Raw genomic sequence first — 21037 nt, 5'->3', positions numbered from 1 at the left:
TTTTATCTAAAAATATTTCTTTATGGATCATCACATAACTTCAGAAAGTGAAACCACACAAATTAGGCTACTTGGTTTCCTGAGACCCGATTTGGACCATGTGCATTACTTATTCTTGTATAGCATTGCAACTGAAAGACAAAGATACCCAAGTGCCCTTAGGAGTCATAGTAACCTGACACAAATTCCACACACATCGGGATTTCCTCCCTTTCGTTTTTCCTTATGTTGCTAATCCTGCAGTCTTCTCAGAGTGAAAGCTGCCATCCATGTATGTCCAAATGAAGCTACAATGAAGACACAGGAAACCTGGAGAGATGCCCAGCCGTTAGGACAGCAATAAAAACACACTTGCCTTACACACGCCAATTAACACTCAGATTAGTGAGGACAGTAGAGCAACTGTTTTCAACTTGTGAAAAATTCAGTAACGTTCCTTGACTTAAGTTGTGTTTCATTTTTGTACATTAAACCTAACATACCTACTTCACATTTGACTATGCTAGCCCTGCTCATCATGTTTCCATTATTGTGCCCTATGTTTTATTTCTATTGAAAATAGATTCTTCTCTCATATGATGCATCCTCACCACAGTTTTCCCTCCCTCCACTCCTCGCATCTTCTCCTCCACCCTCCTTCCCTCTCAGATCCACTCCACCTCCTCCTTTTCTTCTTTCCCCTAAATTTTTAAGAAGAAACTAGATTTTTAGATTAAATAGCAGGAACCTGTTCATTGAAGGGACTAGAAAAAAAAATTGAGGCAAGAGGATTTGTTTCTGCATGGGATTTTACGTAAACAAACACACACCTTTGTGAAAATGCAATATTGATTTTCCTGCAGCCCAGAGTCAGTAGGCAGGGATATCCAATCTATGGGGTCAGGCTGGTACCAGCATTCTCCTTCAGTGCTAAGGAATGCCATGTTTTAATCTTTTCAAATACGTTATATGGGAGCTAGCAGCAGAAAGCAGGATCAGGTCCTAGAGACTCATGGTTTTCTTAAGTGATTTGTATGTGGTCTATGACTTGGATATAGTTTTTGAAGGGACTAGATATGCCAGGAGGGTGTTGAGACTCTGGTTGAAAGCAAGATGAAGATGAAAAATACCAACCTTCATATGAGGGGCTGCAAGTATCTCCATGTAACTCAAAAAGAATTAAGAGTCTCGACTCACAAGGACCATGCAGACAAAAGATGAAGAAGGAGGATATTTTTACAATCTTATTAATGATGAGTTCAGGATTTTAGGAACCCAGACTTCGCAAAACCATGCTGTCTTTCACATTCACATAGAACAGAATCATGGGTATTTTAGCACACATTTTACACTGGTAAATCAAGAACTACTACCATATAAATTTATTTCATATTAGTTTAGCTAAGGCTTATAAGGAGGGAGAACTGTGAACTCCAAAGATCACTGAACATAATTGCAAGACCCCTTTGTTTGTGGGGTATGATGCCTATAGATACAGATAAACAACCTCAGGTTAATGAGAAATGATGTTCGTATTATGTGAAATTCCAGGTCTATGATAAATACACTCACATGATTAAATTAATTATACTCTGTACCACTTTTCACTACAAGTTACTGGGAATAGGTAGCAAAGTAACTTTTCTCCCTTATTTGATTAATGTTAGTTCAGAAATATAATGCAGAGTATCTCAGAGGGAAGTTTTTATTTAGATAAGCTATTAATAGAAGATATTTTCAGAAGTGCAACACAATTTAACACAGCTAATAATTGTCAAGATTTCAATACCATTATTTATAATTCTGTTCTAGCTATTTCTAAAGACTATACACAGCAATAGAAAATTGAAAAGCAATAACAATTGGTAAAGGAACCACTCAGAGCCTAAAAACAGTTTCATAGAAAGCATGCTTGTGTGTTTTATATGAATTCTCTTTATTGACTAATGATGTTAGCCCAATAATTTAAATGTGTGTTAAATGTTTTATTCAAAATAAAAGAGTGGCAGCATAAAATAATTGCAAAGAGCACTATTATAGCTTATACTGAATATTATAAATGCAAAGTCATTTATCTTTACAACATTTATATGAAGTGAATATTGTAATTATGGACCCATTTTATGATATGAAAAATTGAAATTTGTAAGCTAATGTTACTCAATTGTTAAACTAATGTTACTTGACCAATGATACTACTTTTGGGATATAAGAAAAATATTTGAAAGGCACTTAATTTGTAATTAAATTTGATACTTCTAATGACATTTCACCATTGGTATAATGGAAATATTCTTTAACTTCTTTTGTTCATTTTACCTTTAATTAAATCCCTGACTCCATGTTTTATTTATGAATTATGTAGTCAGTTTCATGCATGGCACTGAGAATTGTGTGAACTCCTTTTGACAGAAAAAGGAAATTGATGCTTTTGTTGGTGGTAATTCTCTGATGCTATAGACACAAAATGATGAAACCATCCCTAGGTTTGCCATATTCCTTGGGCTGATAGAACAAGTATGTACGAGACAAGGTCTTTCAAGGAACTTTTCTATAATGTACATAGGGATTTAAGGCACGTGCATCGCTGAGCTGTGGGACTGACACAATCCCTGCCTGGTACAAGAGAGATTTGATTTAATAAGCGCTGATTTTCACTTTGTAAATAGAGTCAACCTCTCCTCTAGTAAGGATCCCCAGGTAATGTCAGCCCCAGGCGGATCTGCATATTTAAAGTTATCAAGTCGTTTTTCAACAAGAACAACTGTCAGGTGTGTCCTCAGGAAGATGCTTCAACTTAAGAAAGAAGAAAATGAAGCTTAAAAGGTCTCTTTTCTCTCTTTTACTATCTGGGAAATTGAAATATACCTATAAGAACAGTACTGTATTTGTACTCCTCACATTGAATGCGATTTTAACTGTACACACTAAAATAATTACAAATATTTTCCCCCTCCTCATTTTCTAAGCATTTCTTGTTCAAGAATTAGAAAGAAATAATTCTGGAAAAGCCTTTGATTTAGTAAAAGTGTCTTAAAGTCCTACTATGTGTAGCCCTTGATTGTCTACCAAGATAAATATAGAGAGTGTTAATAATTATAGTAATCTTGAATTCTGAAATGTGACACAGGATGGAGCTTTAAATTATTTGCATTTTGGCAAGTTTACATTACAATATCTTTCTCATCTCTCATATTTACTTACTTTACTATTGTGTATTTTTCTTAGCATAATTCCTCTTAGAATTTTTCTTGCTAGAGAGACAGATAGCTTGCTCTTCTTTCAGAGGACCCAGGTTTGACTTCCTAGTATCCACGTGATAGCTAACAAATACCTGTGACTCTAGTTCAAAAGGTTCTGATCTAGTTCAAGAGGATGGCCTGCACGGGCTCCTACAAGAAGGTTAAGACACATGCAAATAAATTTAAAATATGTTTATATTATGAATATCCATACATATAAGCGCATACATGGAGTGTACACAAATGGAGATTCATAAAACCTGAGTGCTATATTTGATTAATGCTAAAAGCACAAGATGATAATTTATTTTAATATGAGACGATCAGGCAAGAGACTAACTTCTAGCATATACCAAAAAATTTCCAAGCAGAAAAGCAAAAGACATTAAGGATTGTCATTATTGTTGTCATTGTGAGGGAAGACCGAATAAACAAAGGTGGCATTCAGTGTAAGGTGTGCAGTTTGACTTCGCTGGCCCCCAGGGTTCAATGGGACTGGAGTTGTGTCTGAAGTAATGCTGTAGGGAGGAGGGAAGTGAGATCACAGTGTCTCTAAGTGTGTGATTCACAGGAGTGAGTAACCAGGTCAAGAAAAGATTTGAGGGATAAAAGGCAAAGGTACCAATAAAAAAGGTACTTTGAAGCTTTTGAAGCTTTCTAGAAAAAAGCTTGTTTGGGGAGAGAGGGGGAAAGGAGGGAGGGATCCAAGCAGGGACAGATGGAGGGAGAGACAGAGATGGATTTCAAGTTGAATTTTTATGTTGCAGAAATTGCGGATTGTAGATATATAAAGGCTGGAGAAATATGAGTCAAAGATGTGTCATTTAAATGAATGACCATGTAAAATGTCAGGGAAATTGCATGTTTAGGTTGGCAGAACCTGGGGAATGATTCCATTTTCATGTGTGATGAAATAATGCAATTCTTTAAGGGGAATCATGTGGAAAGCCATGTCTCTCTGGACTACCCTAGTTATTCCTGTGGAATTTGCCTCATAGTAACCTATTTAGCATTTATCATATGTCATAATGGGAATCAGATTCCCTGTTTTTAGCTGTCTTACAGAATTAACTTTGACAATACCCCCAGTACTGGAATATGGATAAGTATTTGCTGTACAAATATGTTTAGGCCGTTCTTAAGGAGTTTTTAATACAGTTAAATTTCAGGTGAAACGTAAAGGGACCGCACAGTAAGTACAATGCAGTCCTCCACTTATGACTAATTAAGTCGAGGTTTATCCAACCCACCGCAATTTTACATACTTTTGTGTTTCCGTGTGTTGCAGTTCTGTGTATTGATACAATATGCTGGCAGACAATTTCAAACAAATGCCAAGATAGATTCTATAGACTCGGAGATCAATGGTTGCTTTGTCACGATGCCTTCCCCAAGGATGTGTTGGAAAAAAATAAAATAAAATAAACTATCCAGTATGGCTTTTTACTCTAATTTTACTTAAATGCCCCAAACTAAGGCAGTGATCCCGTCTCTGGTGCTCACAGATTTAGTTTTCTGTCTCCTCTGGTAAAAGTCTTCAATTCGGAAGCCTTAGCAGTTTGTCAGTCTCCAGTGTGACTTTGAAGTCTCCTCTGCTTTCTCCTAAACGCCCATTTAGCACTGCATAATTTCCTTAACTACTCCGCATTGCCTCCAAGGAGCTTTATCTTGTTTTTAATTTCTTCCTGTTAAGCTCATTAAAAAACATCTTTTGAGCATTATACAATAGAATGCTTTATAAACGTGCATAATTGTGTCATTTTTCTTAAAGCAAGTATTGTTTGAGATTATTATACAGCACTGAGATGTTGCAATAAGATTACATACAAAGCAAATAAAAAATTAAACTAATGGTAAATTATTTTGTTGATTCGTATATGTGGAGCATTTTGAAAAATCTCCACCTTGGAAAGTAGAAAGTTCTTATGTAAATGTGATAGCAACAAGGACAGAGAACAAAGGATAAAGAAAAATTATCTCTTTCAACCTCATTTTTTTGTTAGCAACAAAACAAAATAGCAGCTATTTGTCCTTAAGCTCAAAACCTGGAGAAAAGCAATTTGCCCTTGTTCCTCTTCAGGTTGATTTCTGGCATTTCTTTTGTTGTTCTAAAGGATGTCACCTGTCACATCTCTTAGTTTAACTATGCTATCCCCAAAGTCCCTTACTTAAATTGAACTGCCAATTATTTCTAATTTTACTACAAAAATCTTGTAACGAATTTACTAGCAAAATTTTCAACGCTGCAATATAGAAACCTTGTTACTTGAGTGCAGGGTAGAGCACATGAACTGGACTATCAATCCCAAAGACGAAAGACCCAGGAGTGCATCAAAGCTGTCTGAAATCTTTGATAACAACAATTCGGGTGTCATGTGAGGTTTTCAGTATCACTTTGGAAGTCCTCTTATGCAACTTACCACATGGGTTGCTCCATTTTGGGGAATGCCTCCTTGCACTATCACCTCTAGACTTTTACTTGCACAAGTCTTCTCACACCCAGGCCCAGGTGCTTAAGCGGACAACCAAGGGAGGAGCATATTTACCAGGAAGAAATATTTATGTGCTCTAATCATTAAAAGAGAAGCAGATGATTCAATCTGACACCTGGGAATGAATTTCAAACAACTATAAATTGGAATTGATAGGAAAGCTCGCCGCATAATTAAAGCTCCATCAACTGTAAGATAAAAAATAAGTAGCATGCAAATAGAGGACTTTAAAAAGAAATGAAAAGAGATGGGTGCCAGGGTTGTATGCCTTTGCCTTTGTCAGTGTTTACATAAGAATCTGTGCTTCTCTCCAGTTCTCTGCCTCATGACTTACGTGGAAATTACCCCAGGAAGGAGAACAGACTGGCTCTCGATTAAAGCAGTATCAGTTTGCACGACAAAGTGGGATATTTGTGTTCAGCATAAGCAACTAGGCAATAAATAGTAGAGTGTTAATGAATCACCCTTTCATATGTTTAGAACATAAAAATGAACTTTGAAAATTTGAAACAGGCCAAATAAAGTTTGACCTAAGATTGGGTCTGAGCAAAGTGTAATTCCAAAGAAAGCATTCTAAAATTATGTATAGAGATCACTGAATAAAAATGCTCCCAATGAGTAAACGACTAATGACATTCAAAAAGGCAATGATGAGGAGTGTTTGAAAACATATGTATCTTCTTATGAAATTCTTTGGTTTATTTGTCAGAACTAAATCTATACTATTTTGATGAATGAACTCAGTCATGATTTTTCAGAAAACTCTGGAACACTTTGAAGACAATTTCATTTAAGTGTTGCAAGAAAATTAATGTATCTGCATATTTATTTACATAAATACTTTCTAAGAAGTCGTTAAAGAAGAGAACTGATAATCAATATATCAACAAATCCAGAATAATCCAGCTCATTTTAAACCAATTAAACATATGTCCTTTCCTTCTTACGTTGTTGAAGCTACTAAAAATTAGCATGATAAACACTACCCCAACAATATCAAACCTTCTAATGAAAATTTCTCTATACTAACAAAGAAATGAACTGATAATTTTCAGTACTTGAATAGACATATAATAACAAGTTAAAAAGTGAACAGACTTTTGGGTCTAAGCATATGCCGTTAAGCAATCAAAGAAATTCAAGCTGAAAATAAAAATGTAGGACAAAGTCTCAGACATACCCCCAGTGAAACCCACATGAAATTAAAATCCGTGGAACTAGGAACACACAGCTTCATTTTTCCTCTCCCCCTTCTCTGTCTTTCTCTCTCTCAAGGAACACACAGCCTCATTTCTCCTCCCCCCTTCTCTGTCTTTCTCTCTCTTTTGCACTCTTCTCTCATCCCATTTGGGCTCCTACAACCTAATATCATAAGAAAAATGTGTGTTTTTGTGTGTGTGTGTGTGTGTGTGTGTGTGTGTGTGTGTGTGTGTGTGCACGCACGCTCAAAAAAGCATGTAAGGGATAAGGGTACATGCACATTTCTGTGTACAGATGGAACTCAGCTAGGAAGGAGGTCAACATAGGTTGGGGGTGCCCTGCTGTTATTCTTTATTTATTCTATGTCATGGATTCTCTCTGAGCTTGTAGCTAGAATGGCAGCCAAAATGTTCCAGTGAACCTTATGCCTCTAACTCTCATACCCAAGTCCTCAGGCTTGCTCATTAAGTGGTTTTACTCATGGAGCCATCATTCCAAACTCCTCAAGGAAAAAAACTTAAATTCATCCTAGTGAAATGAATTCATGCCCTCTCCAGGTTTCATCTTTCATAGTTTGAATCCTTATAGACAATATTTTTAAACTGTTCCTCATTTAAGAACATGTGGGGTTAAGATACAGGTCTCTAAAGCATGTATTCTTGTTATTTTCTGGTATTTTCATGTCATGGGTACCTCTGCTCCAACTTGAGAACTGCAGTTTCATTTTCTTCACTTGGCAGGTCAGGTCCACAGTAGCAGTCCTAGAACCTTGGCATGGCTTTTCTAACTTAGGTTGGATAATCTCTGTGAATTTCTATAGATGGGAAAACCTCCTGTCTTGGACAGATTCTCTTTTCTTTGTAGGTAGTGTGTTTATGCATTCCTTGGACCCATGGATCTTGACTTAGCCCTTTGTTTACATGAAATACATTCTTCGCTGGGTTACTTAAAAACAACCAAAAGTAATTGACTGAATATGAAACTATCTTTCTTGGGAATATGAATTTAATTAATATGTTGGTTAGAGTAAACATTCAAGGGCCAAAATAATTTTATCATCAAATTTTCATGACATTGCTAATTTTCTAACTTGCTTTTAAAAAATCCCACTGACAATCGAATCCATTCCCTTTTGTGAACCTCTAAGTAATATATTAATTTTATTTATCCTCTAGCTCACTTACTCTCTTGCCGGCTGCTATTAATACTATGTTGATCCATCTGCTATTTTCAGCTTCAGTGAATTTTTTTTAAGATTATAATTTAATTACATTTCTCCCTCCCCTTTCCTCCCTCCAAACTGTCCCATATACCCATCCTGCCTCTCCCTCAATTTCATGGCCTCCTTTTTTTTTCACTAATTGTTAGTGCATACATATATGTATTTGTATAGGCATATCATTCCTAACTCTGAACACTTTGGTCCATATAATTCTACCTGGATGTATGTATTCAGAGTTGATTGTTTGGCACTGGGCACCAATGTTGTACTTTTCTCAGGGATAGCCATCTCTTCTGTTCCTAAATTTCCTCAGTTGCCTTTAGTTCTTTGTGTAGAGCTAAAGCCTCCTGGTCTTCTTTGGTGTGATCATTGTATTTAGGATAGCATATTGGTGTGGTGATACTTTATCTGTTCTGAAATGTGGTAATATTTTATTTGTATGTTAATAAATAAAGTGTGCCTGGAGATCAGAGGAAATAGCAAGCTGTTTTAAGTAAACACAAAAGTCAGTCAGTGGTAGCACACACCCTTAATCCGATCACTTGGCAGGCAGGGTCTCTGTGTGTTCAAGGTCACACTAGGAAACAGCCAAGCATGGTGACACATATCTTTAATCCCAGTACCAACCATAGAGACCTGGATGTCTGTACAGACAGGAAGTAACAAGGAAGTGAGGTAGCTGGGCTAAGAGCCAATTAAAGGGCAGAACAGCAAGGCAATAAAAGCCTGGGTATACAGGAAGTCATGGCATTTTGGAAGCTACAGAGCTGGTGAGGTAAGATGGTTGGTGGCTCTCACTATTTCCCTGATCTCTAAGGCTTTCACCCCTATATTTGGCTCCATGTTCTTTATTTAATTAGAGTGCTTAGAAATTCGGCTGCATTTTGGATCTATATATAGTATAGACCACAGTGAAATATAGATGATAAATATCAAACCAAACAAAATTATTCTATAGTCACACAGAGGCTTAAAAGTCAAGGCACACCATCAATGTTCGTGTAGCAATGCGCTGACTGAAATGCTTCCTTGTAGTCTGTCTAGTCTGTCATTGTATGGTATGAACTTTTAGATTTATATTCTTAAATATGACCTTGTTAAGCATAACACTGAAAATCCTTTCTGGAGGATGTATTGTAGTTGAAAGTTTTCCTGTGTTCTGCCCAGTCCACAGCAGCTCTGACCCAAATAAACACACAGGCTAATATTTTTAAACAATGGCCATGGCAGGCTTCTTGCTAGCTAACTTTTATATCTTAAGTTAACTTATTTCTATAAATCTGTACTTTGTCACATGGCTTGTGGCTTACTGGTTCTTTACATCTTGCTTCTCCTGGCGACAGCTGGCAGTGTCTCCTCTGCTCTTTCTCCTTCCTCTCTCTCTAGTTAGAATGTCCCACCTAACCTTATTCTGCCTCACCATGGGCCAAACAATTTTATTTATCAACCAATCAGAGAAACACATATTCACAGCATACAGTGTGGTACTTAGATGTTCCAGCTTTGACCTGGAAATACCACCCCCTTTGAGGCTTCGGTAACTGTCACGCCTACAAGGCAGGGCCAAGAGAGAACCCCAGAAGACCCGAGATCTGGATGTTTTTGAAGCTGCACTGGTCACTATCATCTCTGTAATAATAAAATGAACAAAATGAATGAGGTAAAAGAAAGCTTTCTTTTACAGAATTCTAAACAATAATTATGACACTATGAAAAATCAAGATCACTATCATTAGTTCCCAGCATGCAGTATGCTGGCTATGTTACTGATTGATGTAAAAATTAGGGTGAAGATTTTTGATGAGACATGGTATATTTGTACAAATTCAAGGCATTTTCCACAAGAGAGCCATCAATTACATCAATTATAAGTAAACACATACTAAGTTAGCATTAGTGAAAAATGGCGGGGACACATTTAACCAAGTAATCAGCATTCACTTTCTCAGTCACAAGACAACCTGATATCATACAATGCAGCTAAATACTATGTACAGGGAAAACACTGAGGCTATTTATATTTAACAAGCATGCTTTCATGAAGAGGGAAAGGCATAAAATGCTATGTTTAACATAACAGAAAAGGAAAGCAAAGGCAGATCAAATCACAATGGCTGTTTATTTGGAGAAGTCTTTAAAAATGAGTTTGGTATTGTTGTGGTTTTTCTTGTGTATTTATTTACATCTTCACTATTCCTTGTTTTGTTTTAAGTCATTTCTTTGGGTATTGAGTTATTTTATTATAGCATCATTTTACATTTAATACTCAATTCACTCATTTCATTCTTTCCCTGTTCCTAATTGTATAAAGTAATACATTTCCCTCCTCTGTAGTCCTATTTTCTCCCTACACAGTGTGCTTAGCTTCCTTTAGTGCATCCGTTGGAAACCTTTTGGAGTTTTCTGCTGATGGTTGTTTTGGTTCTTTGCTTTGGGGTTTCAGTCCTCGAATTTGTTGCCTTATTTAAGCAATAAAGAACTTAATTTCCTTTTGTTTTAAACTCTCAAGAACGTGTTGGCGGTTATCTTTTCTTCTTGTGTATGTGTGTGATGTACATGTGTGTGTACTTACAATGAGGAGACACAAGCACATGGGAGCATGTCCTCAATATTAAGACCCTGTCTCCTCCTACCTTGATCTGTAGGCTATATAGCACATGCTTTAAGCAATGAGTCTTCTCAAAATTGTCATCAAGTTGTGTAATGTGGATTGTATTGTGGACAAAGATTTTTTTAAACATTGATTAGATTTAGGAAGGCATAGGACTTGGTAAACTAATTATGAAGCTTCTATCACATATGCATCTACTATATATACCCTACTACAAAGAAATGTATATACTGGACAACAGTAGAAGAACTCACTGGGAAAACAATATTGAAAACATACCAAAACCCCTTTTTCATTTTATACTTTCATGCTACACACACAAAATAAAAACTTAGCAGTGGAATGGGATTAGGAAGAGTGCCAGAAAGCTCTTGTTTGTGGTCATGTTGTTTTCATCTAGTTTGCAGCGACTTTTTAACAAGCTCACATTTGAACAGGCACCTGAAGGATGTGATCAACTGAGCCATCGGGCAACTCAGTGTTGAGAAGTTTCAGGGAAAAGAAAGACTGGGAGCAAAGAGCATCAGTAGGATAGTAGCCAAGTCAGTAGTGGAGTCCTGCTGTCAACATTGTAATACCTCAAGTACAGATAAGGATATGTAGAAAATCACGGGATGAGACCATTCTGAATTTCAACATCATGTTGTAAGAAAGACACTAGTACTGAGAAGTTCTCTTATGCCATTACATGGCCCTAGAAAGAGCACATATCAAGGACATCTTGTATTTGGAGAACTCTGAAAATATATGGGGATAATGAGGAAAGAATTTATGGTATAAGAGTTTGTGTGACAAAAGTACAGAGAATGAAATAGAAAATTCTTTAGCCAGGAAAATACTGAAGGTCTGATTTAATGTAAATCTTTCATAGATGTGACTAGAGGTAAAAGATATTAAGAAAGAAATATGAATGTAATATCAGGCCGGGATCTTCTGATGTGTACTAAAGAGAATTAAGCTTTATGGGCACGTGAGGCTATAATCAGAAGTGTGCTTGTAGTCAATTAACCCATCAGAAATTGTAGTTTATGACCAGGTGTTAAAACTGAAATCTCGTTAGCAGTAGGGGAGGTTCATGCTGGAATCACAGGCGGGTACACCAAGGGCTTACATATATTCTCACTTTGCTCCTGAGTGAAAGAGGCTCTGTCAGAATTGACTGCTCATACTCTGACACTGTGAAGGACATCTTCTTGTTTCTAACACAGACTGTTCTTTGTTTTTGTTGTCACAAATAGAAATGAGATTCTTATACTGTGTGACTGATTCTGTGGTTTTCTGAGCTGTTTTGATCTGCAGCTAAAGTAAGAGATGTAAATAACTACACATAGCCTGGAAAATATTGAGTACAAATATTCACTGTATATCAGGTGATTTGTTGTGATTATGTAAACACATTCAGGTGCCTTTCTGTACTCAGATACCATCTATTCAAATAAAATAAGCTAATTTTCAAAATCAGAATTGCCAGTTGATGCTATTTAGACTACTATACGCAGGACCAGACCCTTGACATCCCACCTTTTCTGGTAGCTTTTAATAAGTATTCTTAAAATATTAATTCATCAATGTCTAATATAGAGTGTAAGTTGTACCATATTCTTTTGCAGCTATAGGTCTACAGTCTGTGAGTTCCCACAAGCTTAGTTCAGTTGTCTCTGTAGATTTCCCCATCATGGTTGTGACCTGCCCCCCCCCCCCCTTGCTCATATAACTTCTTCCCTCTGTTAGACTGGACTCCTGGAGCTCGTCCTGGTGCTTGGTTGTGGATCTCTGCATCTGCATCTGCATCCATCAGTTACTGAACGAAGCTTCTATGATGACAGTTAGGGTATTCACTAATCTAATTACCAGAGCCTGCATGGGAATGGACTAGGCCCTCTACATATGGGAGACAGTTGTGTAGCTTGGGGCCCCTGGCAGGGATAAATCAGGATGTATCCCTGGTACCTGAGTTGGTTTTTTGGAGCCCATTACCTATGGTGGGATGCCTTGCTCAGCCTTGATGGGGGGATGTGGGGTGTCTTGGTCCCTCCTCAACTGAATATACCAGGCTTTGCTGACTCCCCATGGGAGACCTTACCCTTTTCAAGGAGGGGATGGGGGTGGTTTGGGGGCGGGGGAAGGCTTGGGGTGAGCAGGAGGAGGGGTGAGAGGGGGATCTGTGGTTATATGTAAAATGGATAAAAAAAAATTTCTTAAATAAAAAGATTACCATATTCTTTTTCAGAGACTTTACTTATGAATATTCTTTACATAAATCTCCTTGTTCACTTCTTTCTTATATCTGTATGTGTGTGTTTATATGTATATATGTATATGCATGTACATATATATGAGAAAGAAATGATATATATGTATATGCATAATAACATTTAGATATTTCTTTGTTCTGTGCAGATACCATCCATCTTCGAGTTCTTGAATCCTCTCCAGTTGGCACAGCTGTTGGAAGTGTAAAAGCAACTGATGCTGACATGGGGAAAAACGCTGAAGTAGATTACCGCATCATTGATGGAGACGGGACTGATATGTTTGACATTATAACTGAGAAGGACACACAGGAAGGCATCATTACTGTGAAAAAGGTGTTCAGCTTCAGCATAAACAAGCATCTCTGTGTTTAGAAAGCAGAGCTTTCATTGTGTACTGTTTTGTTCTTGCATTAGCTACCAAAAGAATTAGCGCTGCTGTGTTTGGTTGAGCTTTGTATTACATGTAAATAAGGAGGCTCTGGTGCCAGAGAGCCCTTAGACACTCTTATAATATGCTCTTCTTATCAGGAACATGAAACCTGAGATTTGAACAAAAGTTTAAACAGGCAAGTTAATATATGTGTAATTATATTTCTTAGCCGTGTTATTAAAAGACCACTGTAAATGCAATGTTTTCTTAAAGAGCAGTTAATAACTAATAATGGCAATATATCATCACAGTTGGAGGCATAAAAATAGCATGCTATCCAGATGTATGAGCCAATAATTAGAGTTGCTAATAAAAAGAGACAGAATGGATTAGAAGATAATTTAATTGTTCACATTTTCCCTTCTGCTACATAAATTAAATTTTTCTGCTAACATATGCTCAGTGATAGAATTTAAAGGTAGCCAGGTTTTACTGTAGTTGGCTCCATCATTATAAGAAAAATAAGGCTCATTCTATTTAGGTCAAATTGAGATGCTGCAAAAAAAATAATAACCATTGAAATACTGGTAACTAATACAGTTTTTCTGAGATTCTATTGAAGGCACGGGACACACAACCAACTGTTACTTCCAGTGACTAGCAATGCTAAAAAGCCACTTCTCAAAGTCAACAAGTAGGAATTACTAACCAGAAAACAGCAATAAAGCAAAAAAAAAAAAATCTTTTGCTTTTCTGAATGAAAAAGATGAACAAAACTTGAGCAGGCAATGATTTTTATTCAATACTATGGGTCGAAGGATTATATTTTAAAATTGTGATATCTACTCATGAAATTGCTATAATTTTTTCTCATGACCTAATATATTGTTTATCTTGACTATTTCTTGTAACTACTGATGTTTGAAATTCTATAAAGAAGTTATAGTTCCATGAGCCCAGTACACTGATGAAAATGCTTTGGTATAGATGTGTAAATGCCCCCAAATGTTTAAAATCATAGAATTTTTGCCTTAAATTGTTGAGTCATAACCTTTTTATCATCAAGTATATGTTCATACAGAAGTGCATAACTCATTAATCCATGTTTTGTATGGAATTATGAAGCTTAGGAGATAAAATTAAATAATCATCCAAATTTGTACAATAATTAAAATATTTTCCTATGTCCAAAAGCAGTACATATTGGACACCTACAATTATAAATACTAGTGTAGGAAATAGAAAAATTAGAAAATTGTGTCTAATTGTTATTTCTTTTTACTAATGAACAACTTGCAGGATTTCAAAGTCCTACTCTACTTAGAGAGAGTAGACATCCCATTACCCACAGTCTAATTTGATAATTTTTGTCTTTATGCAGCCACTTGACTATGAGAGCCGAAGGCTTTATACTCTGAAGGTCGAGGCTGAAAATACCCATGTGGATCCACGTTTCTATTACCTAGGACCATTCAAAGATACTACAATTGTGAAAATTTCCATAGAAGATGTGGATGAGCCCCCTGTTTTCAGCAGATCCTCCTACCTGTTTGAGGTTCATGAGGATATTGAAGTGGGTACAATCATTGGCACTGTAATGGCAAGAGACCCAGATTCTACTTCCAGTCCCATCAGGTATTTATGCCAATGTTAAAGAATAAAAGGAACTGAATTGAAAGGCATATGGGGACCATGAAATTCTGCTTGATTATAAGAGTTCCTCTGTAAATTTTACATACATTTGGTGTGCACAGAGTTTGAGGGATATTTTGACTGAACTACATGGGCAAAGCACACACCAGCTTTATGGTTTTCTAATTCTCGCCTTTTCCATTAGGTTAATTACCTATGTCATGAGTTTGATTCATTAAAATATTGGCTATTCTGACCACTGATGTAGGACAAAAATACATAGTTGAATGTATACTATGCTAGGCATAATTCATCTATGATGGTCGGGAAGATTTTTGTTTCAGTTTCACGTCATGATTATGTGTGTTTTGTTTTCTTTTATACAGCTGTTTCAAAAAACATTTGAGTATTCCAGAAACATGAGAATCATTTCTGTCTTTTCTTTTTTTCCTATGCAATAAATCATATGAGATGTGATAGATACATTAAAATGAGCAAAATTCAAAGTTTTTGTTAGCGTTTGAACTGGTGTGTTAAAGAACTATAAATATCTGTGTTCATTGTTCAGCATCCAAATGAACGTTTCATTTAATTTGTTAGTCTATTGTGGGTTTCGGATTTCATTCCTTTACCAAAATTCAAGAAGCTCAATTTGCATCTATATCACCCAGTCAAGTATGAGTTGCAATGTTTGTTTCTGAGTGAACACTTTTGAGTATGTTTCATGTTCCATGGGACTCTGAGTGGATTCAAATGAACAATTCTGCTGATTCTGCCAGTCCCAAAACAAAATTGTAATAATCAAAATTGTAAAAATCAAAATTGCTTTTGATATATATATATATATATATATATATATATATATATATATATTTCTATATCACTTATTCATGTATTTTATGCAAATACGTTGTCTTATATTCATGCATTCCTCCACAAGTTATATACTGGCAGAAGAAAAAGATAATTGTACATGATAATCAGACAGTGCTCCCATATGCCAGATGAACTTTGCCATAAATGCCTCTTTTCTAGATACTTTATCAAAATTGCTACATTTTATGGATGTTCTCTTCCTTTGAATTTTATTAAAGTAACTAATATAGGTATTTAATTTTCCCCATTAAATACTTAACATTTTCTTGCCAGAGAATCATCTGAAGTAGGCTATGTCCTTGGTTCCCATTTTCAAAGCAGATTTTCAAATATGGTGTATTAGTTTTTTCTGTTTTAAAACAGGATCACATAACTCATATTTATCACAAGTATACAATATTTCCAAAGATGATCTTGAAGTTTTTATCTTCATGCCTTTATCTCAACAAGTTCTAGGATTTCAGGCCTATGCCATTAAGCCCAGGCTATGCAGTTCTGGAGTCAAACACAGAGCTTCATGTATGCTATGCAAGAACCTTGACAAATATACTAAAAGCCCAAAACTTATATACTGTTTATGAGGGATAAATTTCGATCAGTAGTATTGTTATAATAACAAAATATTTCTTAAGAATGTAAAAATTGATTGATGTCTTTATATAGACTGGTCATTATTATATCAAATCTATCTCTTGACGTTTACAGATAAACTAAAATGTTTAATGGTGATGCTTTTCTAAGTACCGAGAGGAAAAGTACATTTTCGTATGCCAGCTGTCTTAGCTAGGGTTTCCATTGCTGTGAAGAGACACCATGACCACACAGCTATTATAAATGAGAACATTTCATTGTGGTGTCACTTACAGCTCAGAGATTTAGTCCATCATTGTTACATTAGGACATGGCATGGAACAAGGAGACATGGTACTGGAGAGGTAACTTAGAGGTATGTGGACAACAGAAAGTGAACTGTCTCACTGGGCATGTCATGAGACCTCAAAGCACCCCCAACCACCACCACCACCACAGTGACACACTTTCTCCAACAAGGTCACACCTACCCCTACAAGGCAATACCTCTTAATAGTGCCACTCCCTTTCCTTTCAAACCACCACGTTCCACTCCCTGGCTCCCAAAAGCTTGTAGCCATATCATAATGCAATAAGGTATTCAGTGCAACTGTAAAGTTCCCCAGAGTCTATAACAGTCTCAAAATTATTTAGAAGTCTAAAGTTCAAAGTCTCTTCTGAGATTCATGCAATCTCTTAACTGCAATCCCCTGCAAAATCAAAACCCAAAAGCAAATCACAAACTTCCAACATAAAAAGGCACACATACATTATCACACGAAAACATAGGAAAGGGAGCATAGTGAGGAAATGCTGGACCAAAGCTAGACCAAAAACCAGCTGGGCAAACTCCAAACTCTGCATCTCCATGTCCGATGTCAAAATGCTTTTCAGATCTCCAACTCCTTTCAGCTTTATTGACTGCAACCTACTTCTTTCTCTTGGGCTGGTTCCACTCTCTGTTAGCAGTCTCCTCAGCAGGTATCCAAGAACTCTGTCATCTCCAACATCTTGGGGTCTCCAAGGCAATCGATACTTCAACTTCACAGCCTCATGCGATGACATCTCTAGGCTTCCATGCAGGGACACCCCTGACATTTGCCTGGCCTCAGTGGCTTTCCTTAGTCATGGAAGCAATTACCATAGTCCCTTTCTTCTATCTTTAACTCCAGAACCATGTAGCCGAAGCTGCCAAAGTTTGCTGCTTATCGGGGCTAGCACTTGGCCCCCTCGTTTAAATACATTTTTTACTAACTTTCTGTTTTCAGTAGTTTCCTTCACTGCCTAAGCTTGGCTGTTCTGGAACTTGCTTTGTAGGCCACGATTACCCCAAACTCAGAAATCTACTAGCCTCTACCTTCTGAATGCTGGGATTTAAGGCATGCTCCACTCCACCTAGCTCTAAACTTTTAGCTAAGTTGGAAATTTAGCTGGTAGGAGCTTGCCCTGAGGTCACCGCTCCTTTTATTCCAATTTTTAATCATTTATCTCCTTGAACACAGATTTTAGGTCTATTCCACTTCCTAACTTCCCCGTACGTTTTGTATTTTTATTTGCTCAGCTCTATCCTTTTCATTATAAATCTTCATCAAAGTTAACACTAATAATCACTTGATAGTCTATACTAGGCTGTTTTGAGAGCTCCTCTGCCAATGGAATTAATTTGAAAATCTTCACTTTAGCCTCAGTCAGACTCTTCAGACATGGGCAAAAAGCAGCCACATTCTTCACCAGAATATCACAAGACCAGTCTCTAGGCCACATACTAATACATGTCTCCTCTTAAACCTCTTGATCCAGGCACGCACAGTTCAAATCACAATCAACACCATTGTTTTCCATGTTTCTACTAAGATGGCCCATTAAGCAGCACTTAAAATGTTCAACTGGTTTCCTAATTCACAGTCCCAAGGTCTATATTTCTTGGAACAACAACAAGAAAGCATGGTCAGGCCTATCACAGCAATACTCCACTCCTGGTACCAGCTTCTCTTAGTTAGGGTTTCTATTGCTGTGAAGAGATACCATGAACATGAAAACGCTTATAAAGGAAAACATTTAATTGTGGTAGCTTGCTTATAGTTCATTTAGCATATAGTTCATCATGGTGGGAGGGACATGGCAGTATACAGGCAGACATGGTACTTGAGAGGTAGCTGAGAGTTCTACATCTGGATATGCAGGCAACAGGAAGTGAACTGTCACACTGGGCATGGCTTGAGCATATATAAGATTCACAGCCCACCTCCACAGTGACACAATTTCTCCAACAAAGCTACACCTACTCCTACAAGTCCATACCTCCTAAAAGTGCCACTCCCTTTAGGGGCCATTTTCTTTCAAACCATCACACCAGCAATAATAGTCTATGTGACAATGAGTTTATTGATGCTGATTGTTGTGTGTTTTGACTGTCTTCTACCTTAGATGTAGAAAATGCAGATATTTTTAGATGTTATGGTTTAGATAGAACCTAGAGATGTATATCTTATATGAATACAAGTATATTTGTGTAGATTATAGATTATGCTTTCTATATCCAGGGGTTCATCTTTCTCTTGGCAGAAATTGATAATATTCAGAAAATATTTACTTTTCAAACTAAATCTAGTACACAAGAAAGAAAACACATAAAAAGGACTGAGATTAGTCATTGATACACTAGTCTTAGTATGTTTTGTGTAGTAAGACAATTCCTCTTCATGTCTTTTTTCTTCTGAAGTAAGGGACTTCACAGTTTTCTAACGTGCCAACGATTTCATTATTTTTTTCTTTAATTTCATAACTATTTGCAGATTGTTCTCATGTTTGAGTGTATTCTCCACTCAGAAAAGCTAGCTCCTGAGAGTCAAGTAGTATTCAGTGAGTGTCAACTACAGCCTGGTGCTGGGTGTAGCAAGATGAGCAGTAGGCTTGATAATTTCATGTCTTATTTCTTATTTTCAATTTGCGATGAAACAACTTAAAATACAGTGTCATAAGTGGAGAGGAGAGATTTAAATTAGAAGGTTGCAAACAGCTTCTGCCATGGATAATCACGGAAGGCTGTTAGAATGAGATAAAATTTGCCTTAGGATTTTTTGAAAATGAGTTAATTTTTTTGTGTGTGCATTTTTGTTTGTTTTATATTGTTGTTTTTCTGCTTTTTTTTGAGATAGGGTTTCCTTGTGTAGCCTTGGTTATCCTATAAAGAACTCTGTATACCAAGATGTCATCGAACTCACAGAGCTCCACCTGCCTCTGCCTCCCAAGTCCTGGGATTAAAGATGTTTACCACCACCACCCGGCTAGTGAGTTAATTTTTTTATTTGGAAATTATTCCAGATACAGGGATATAATAATTTGCTTTACTTGATTATGGCAAGACACCTGTTTTGATAAATATATTGATGTTTACCTTGATTATGCCACCCTGAGTGACAAATGCTGGTATTATGCTTTCAAATGATATGTAACATGATGCCTGCTATCAGTTTGTAAAGGAGCTATTTTCATATATTTATAAAACTTTATTCTTTATAGATGCATAAGCATTTCTTATATTGAACTGTAGCAATTTTAGAAGACCTTAAGGCATTTATTTTATAATGATACCTGCGATTAAAGAACCTGAACAAGGGTGGATATCACATATAAAGTTACAAATCATCACAAATTGATAATGTGCTGCTTTGATGAAAGTAATCTGGTCTTCAATTTTTTTCATAAAACAACTAAGTTTCTGACATTGACTTTTATGATGTACAATTGTAGTGATTCATCATCAGAAGACTTGGTTACTGAGAACATTCAGTTGATAATGAAACTACATGTGATACACACTATTCTGTGTCCCAAAATACATGCAAATTATTTAATTTTTATGGCAACCACCAATAGTTTAAATCATGGGCATCTGTAGAACTTACATATCTATGCAAAATAAAGTACCAGTTCATGCCTTGAGTGATCAATGCTTATCATTTTTAACTAGTGAAACAGTTTATATTCTAAATCAGCTCTGTGGTTTCCAATAATTCTGAGTAAAGTATATATCTTTGTATTTTAGGATTTGCTCATGAAAACCATCAATATTAATGCCCTATATTTTCTTTTTCATCTATTTCTAGATTCACTTTGGATCGCCATACTGACCTTGACAGGATCTTTAATATTCATTCTGGAAATGGATCACTTTATACTTCAAAGCCACTGGATCGTGAACTATCTCAATGGCATAATCTTACTGTTATAGCTGCTGAGATCAGTAAGGAGTTATATTTAATGAACATTTTTATTTTGTGACTGTCTTGCTTCCTGCATTTCAAAATATTTTTGTGTTTGTTTTATATTAAAATAATTATGTCTATTCAAACTAAATTTCATTGTGCTTTTCAAATAATTTTTCTAGTGTAAATTTTTTCCTTTTTTTTTGTTTGTAAAATGAGGAATAGCTAAACATATTGCAGCTATAGTAAAATGTTTGCTCTGCTCTCTCAAGAATATTGTCATGGTTTGAGGGTTGAATTGCCTAAATCTCCTTTTTATGTCTAGTAGAGATTTGGTTGTAATATATATAATGTGTGTGTATTATATATTTACAAAATTA

The 21037-nt window shown here is 36.2% G+C and overlaps 1 protein-coding gene across 3 annotated transcripts in view; it reads left to right on the top strand.

The window, feature by feature from the left end:
- Cdh10 (cadherin 10) overlaps positions 1-21037 on the top strand; it is a 195470-nt gene that overhangs the window by 153228 nt on the left and 21205 nt on the right. For all 3 annotated transcript variants that reach the window (XM_052743074.1, XM_052743077.1, XM_052743075.1), the window contains 3 exons: positions 13147-13334; positions 14753-15006; positions 20559-20695. In XM_052743074.1, the coding sequence (XP_052599034.1) occupies positions 13147-13334; positions 14753-15006; positions 20559-20695 (579 nt within the window). The remainder of the gene's footprint in view (positions 1-13146; positions 13335-14752; positions 15007-20558; positions 20696-21037) is intronic.

Source organism: Peromyscus californicus, unplaced genomic scaffold (genome assembly GCF_007827085.1).
Source record: "Peromyscus californicus insignis strain IS unplaced genomic scaffold, ASM782708v3 Scaffold_18__1_contigs__length_77618521, whole genome shotgun sequence".
In the NCBI taxonomy this organism is placed as follows: domain Eukaryota; kingdom Metazoa; phylum Chordata; class Mammalia; order Rodentia; family Cricetidae; genus Peromyscus; species Peromyscus californicus.
Note: the sequence above shows the minus strand (reverse complement) of the source record. Positions and strands in the feature narration are given on the sequence as shown.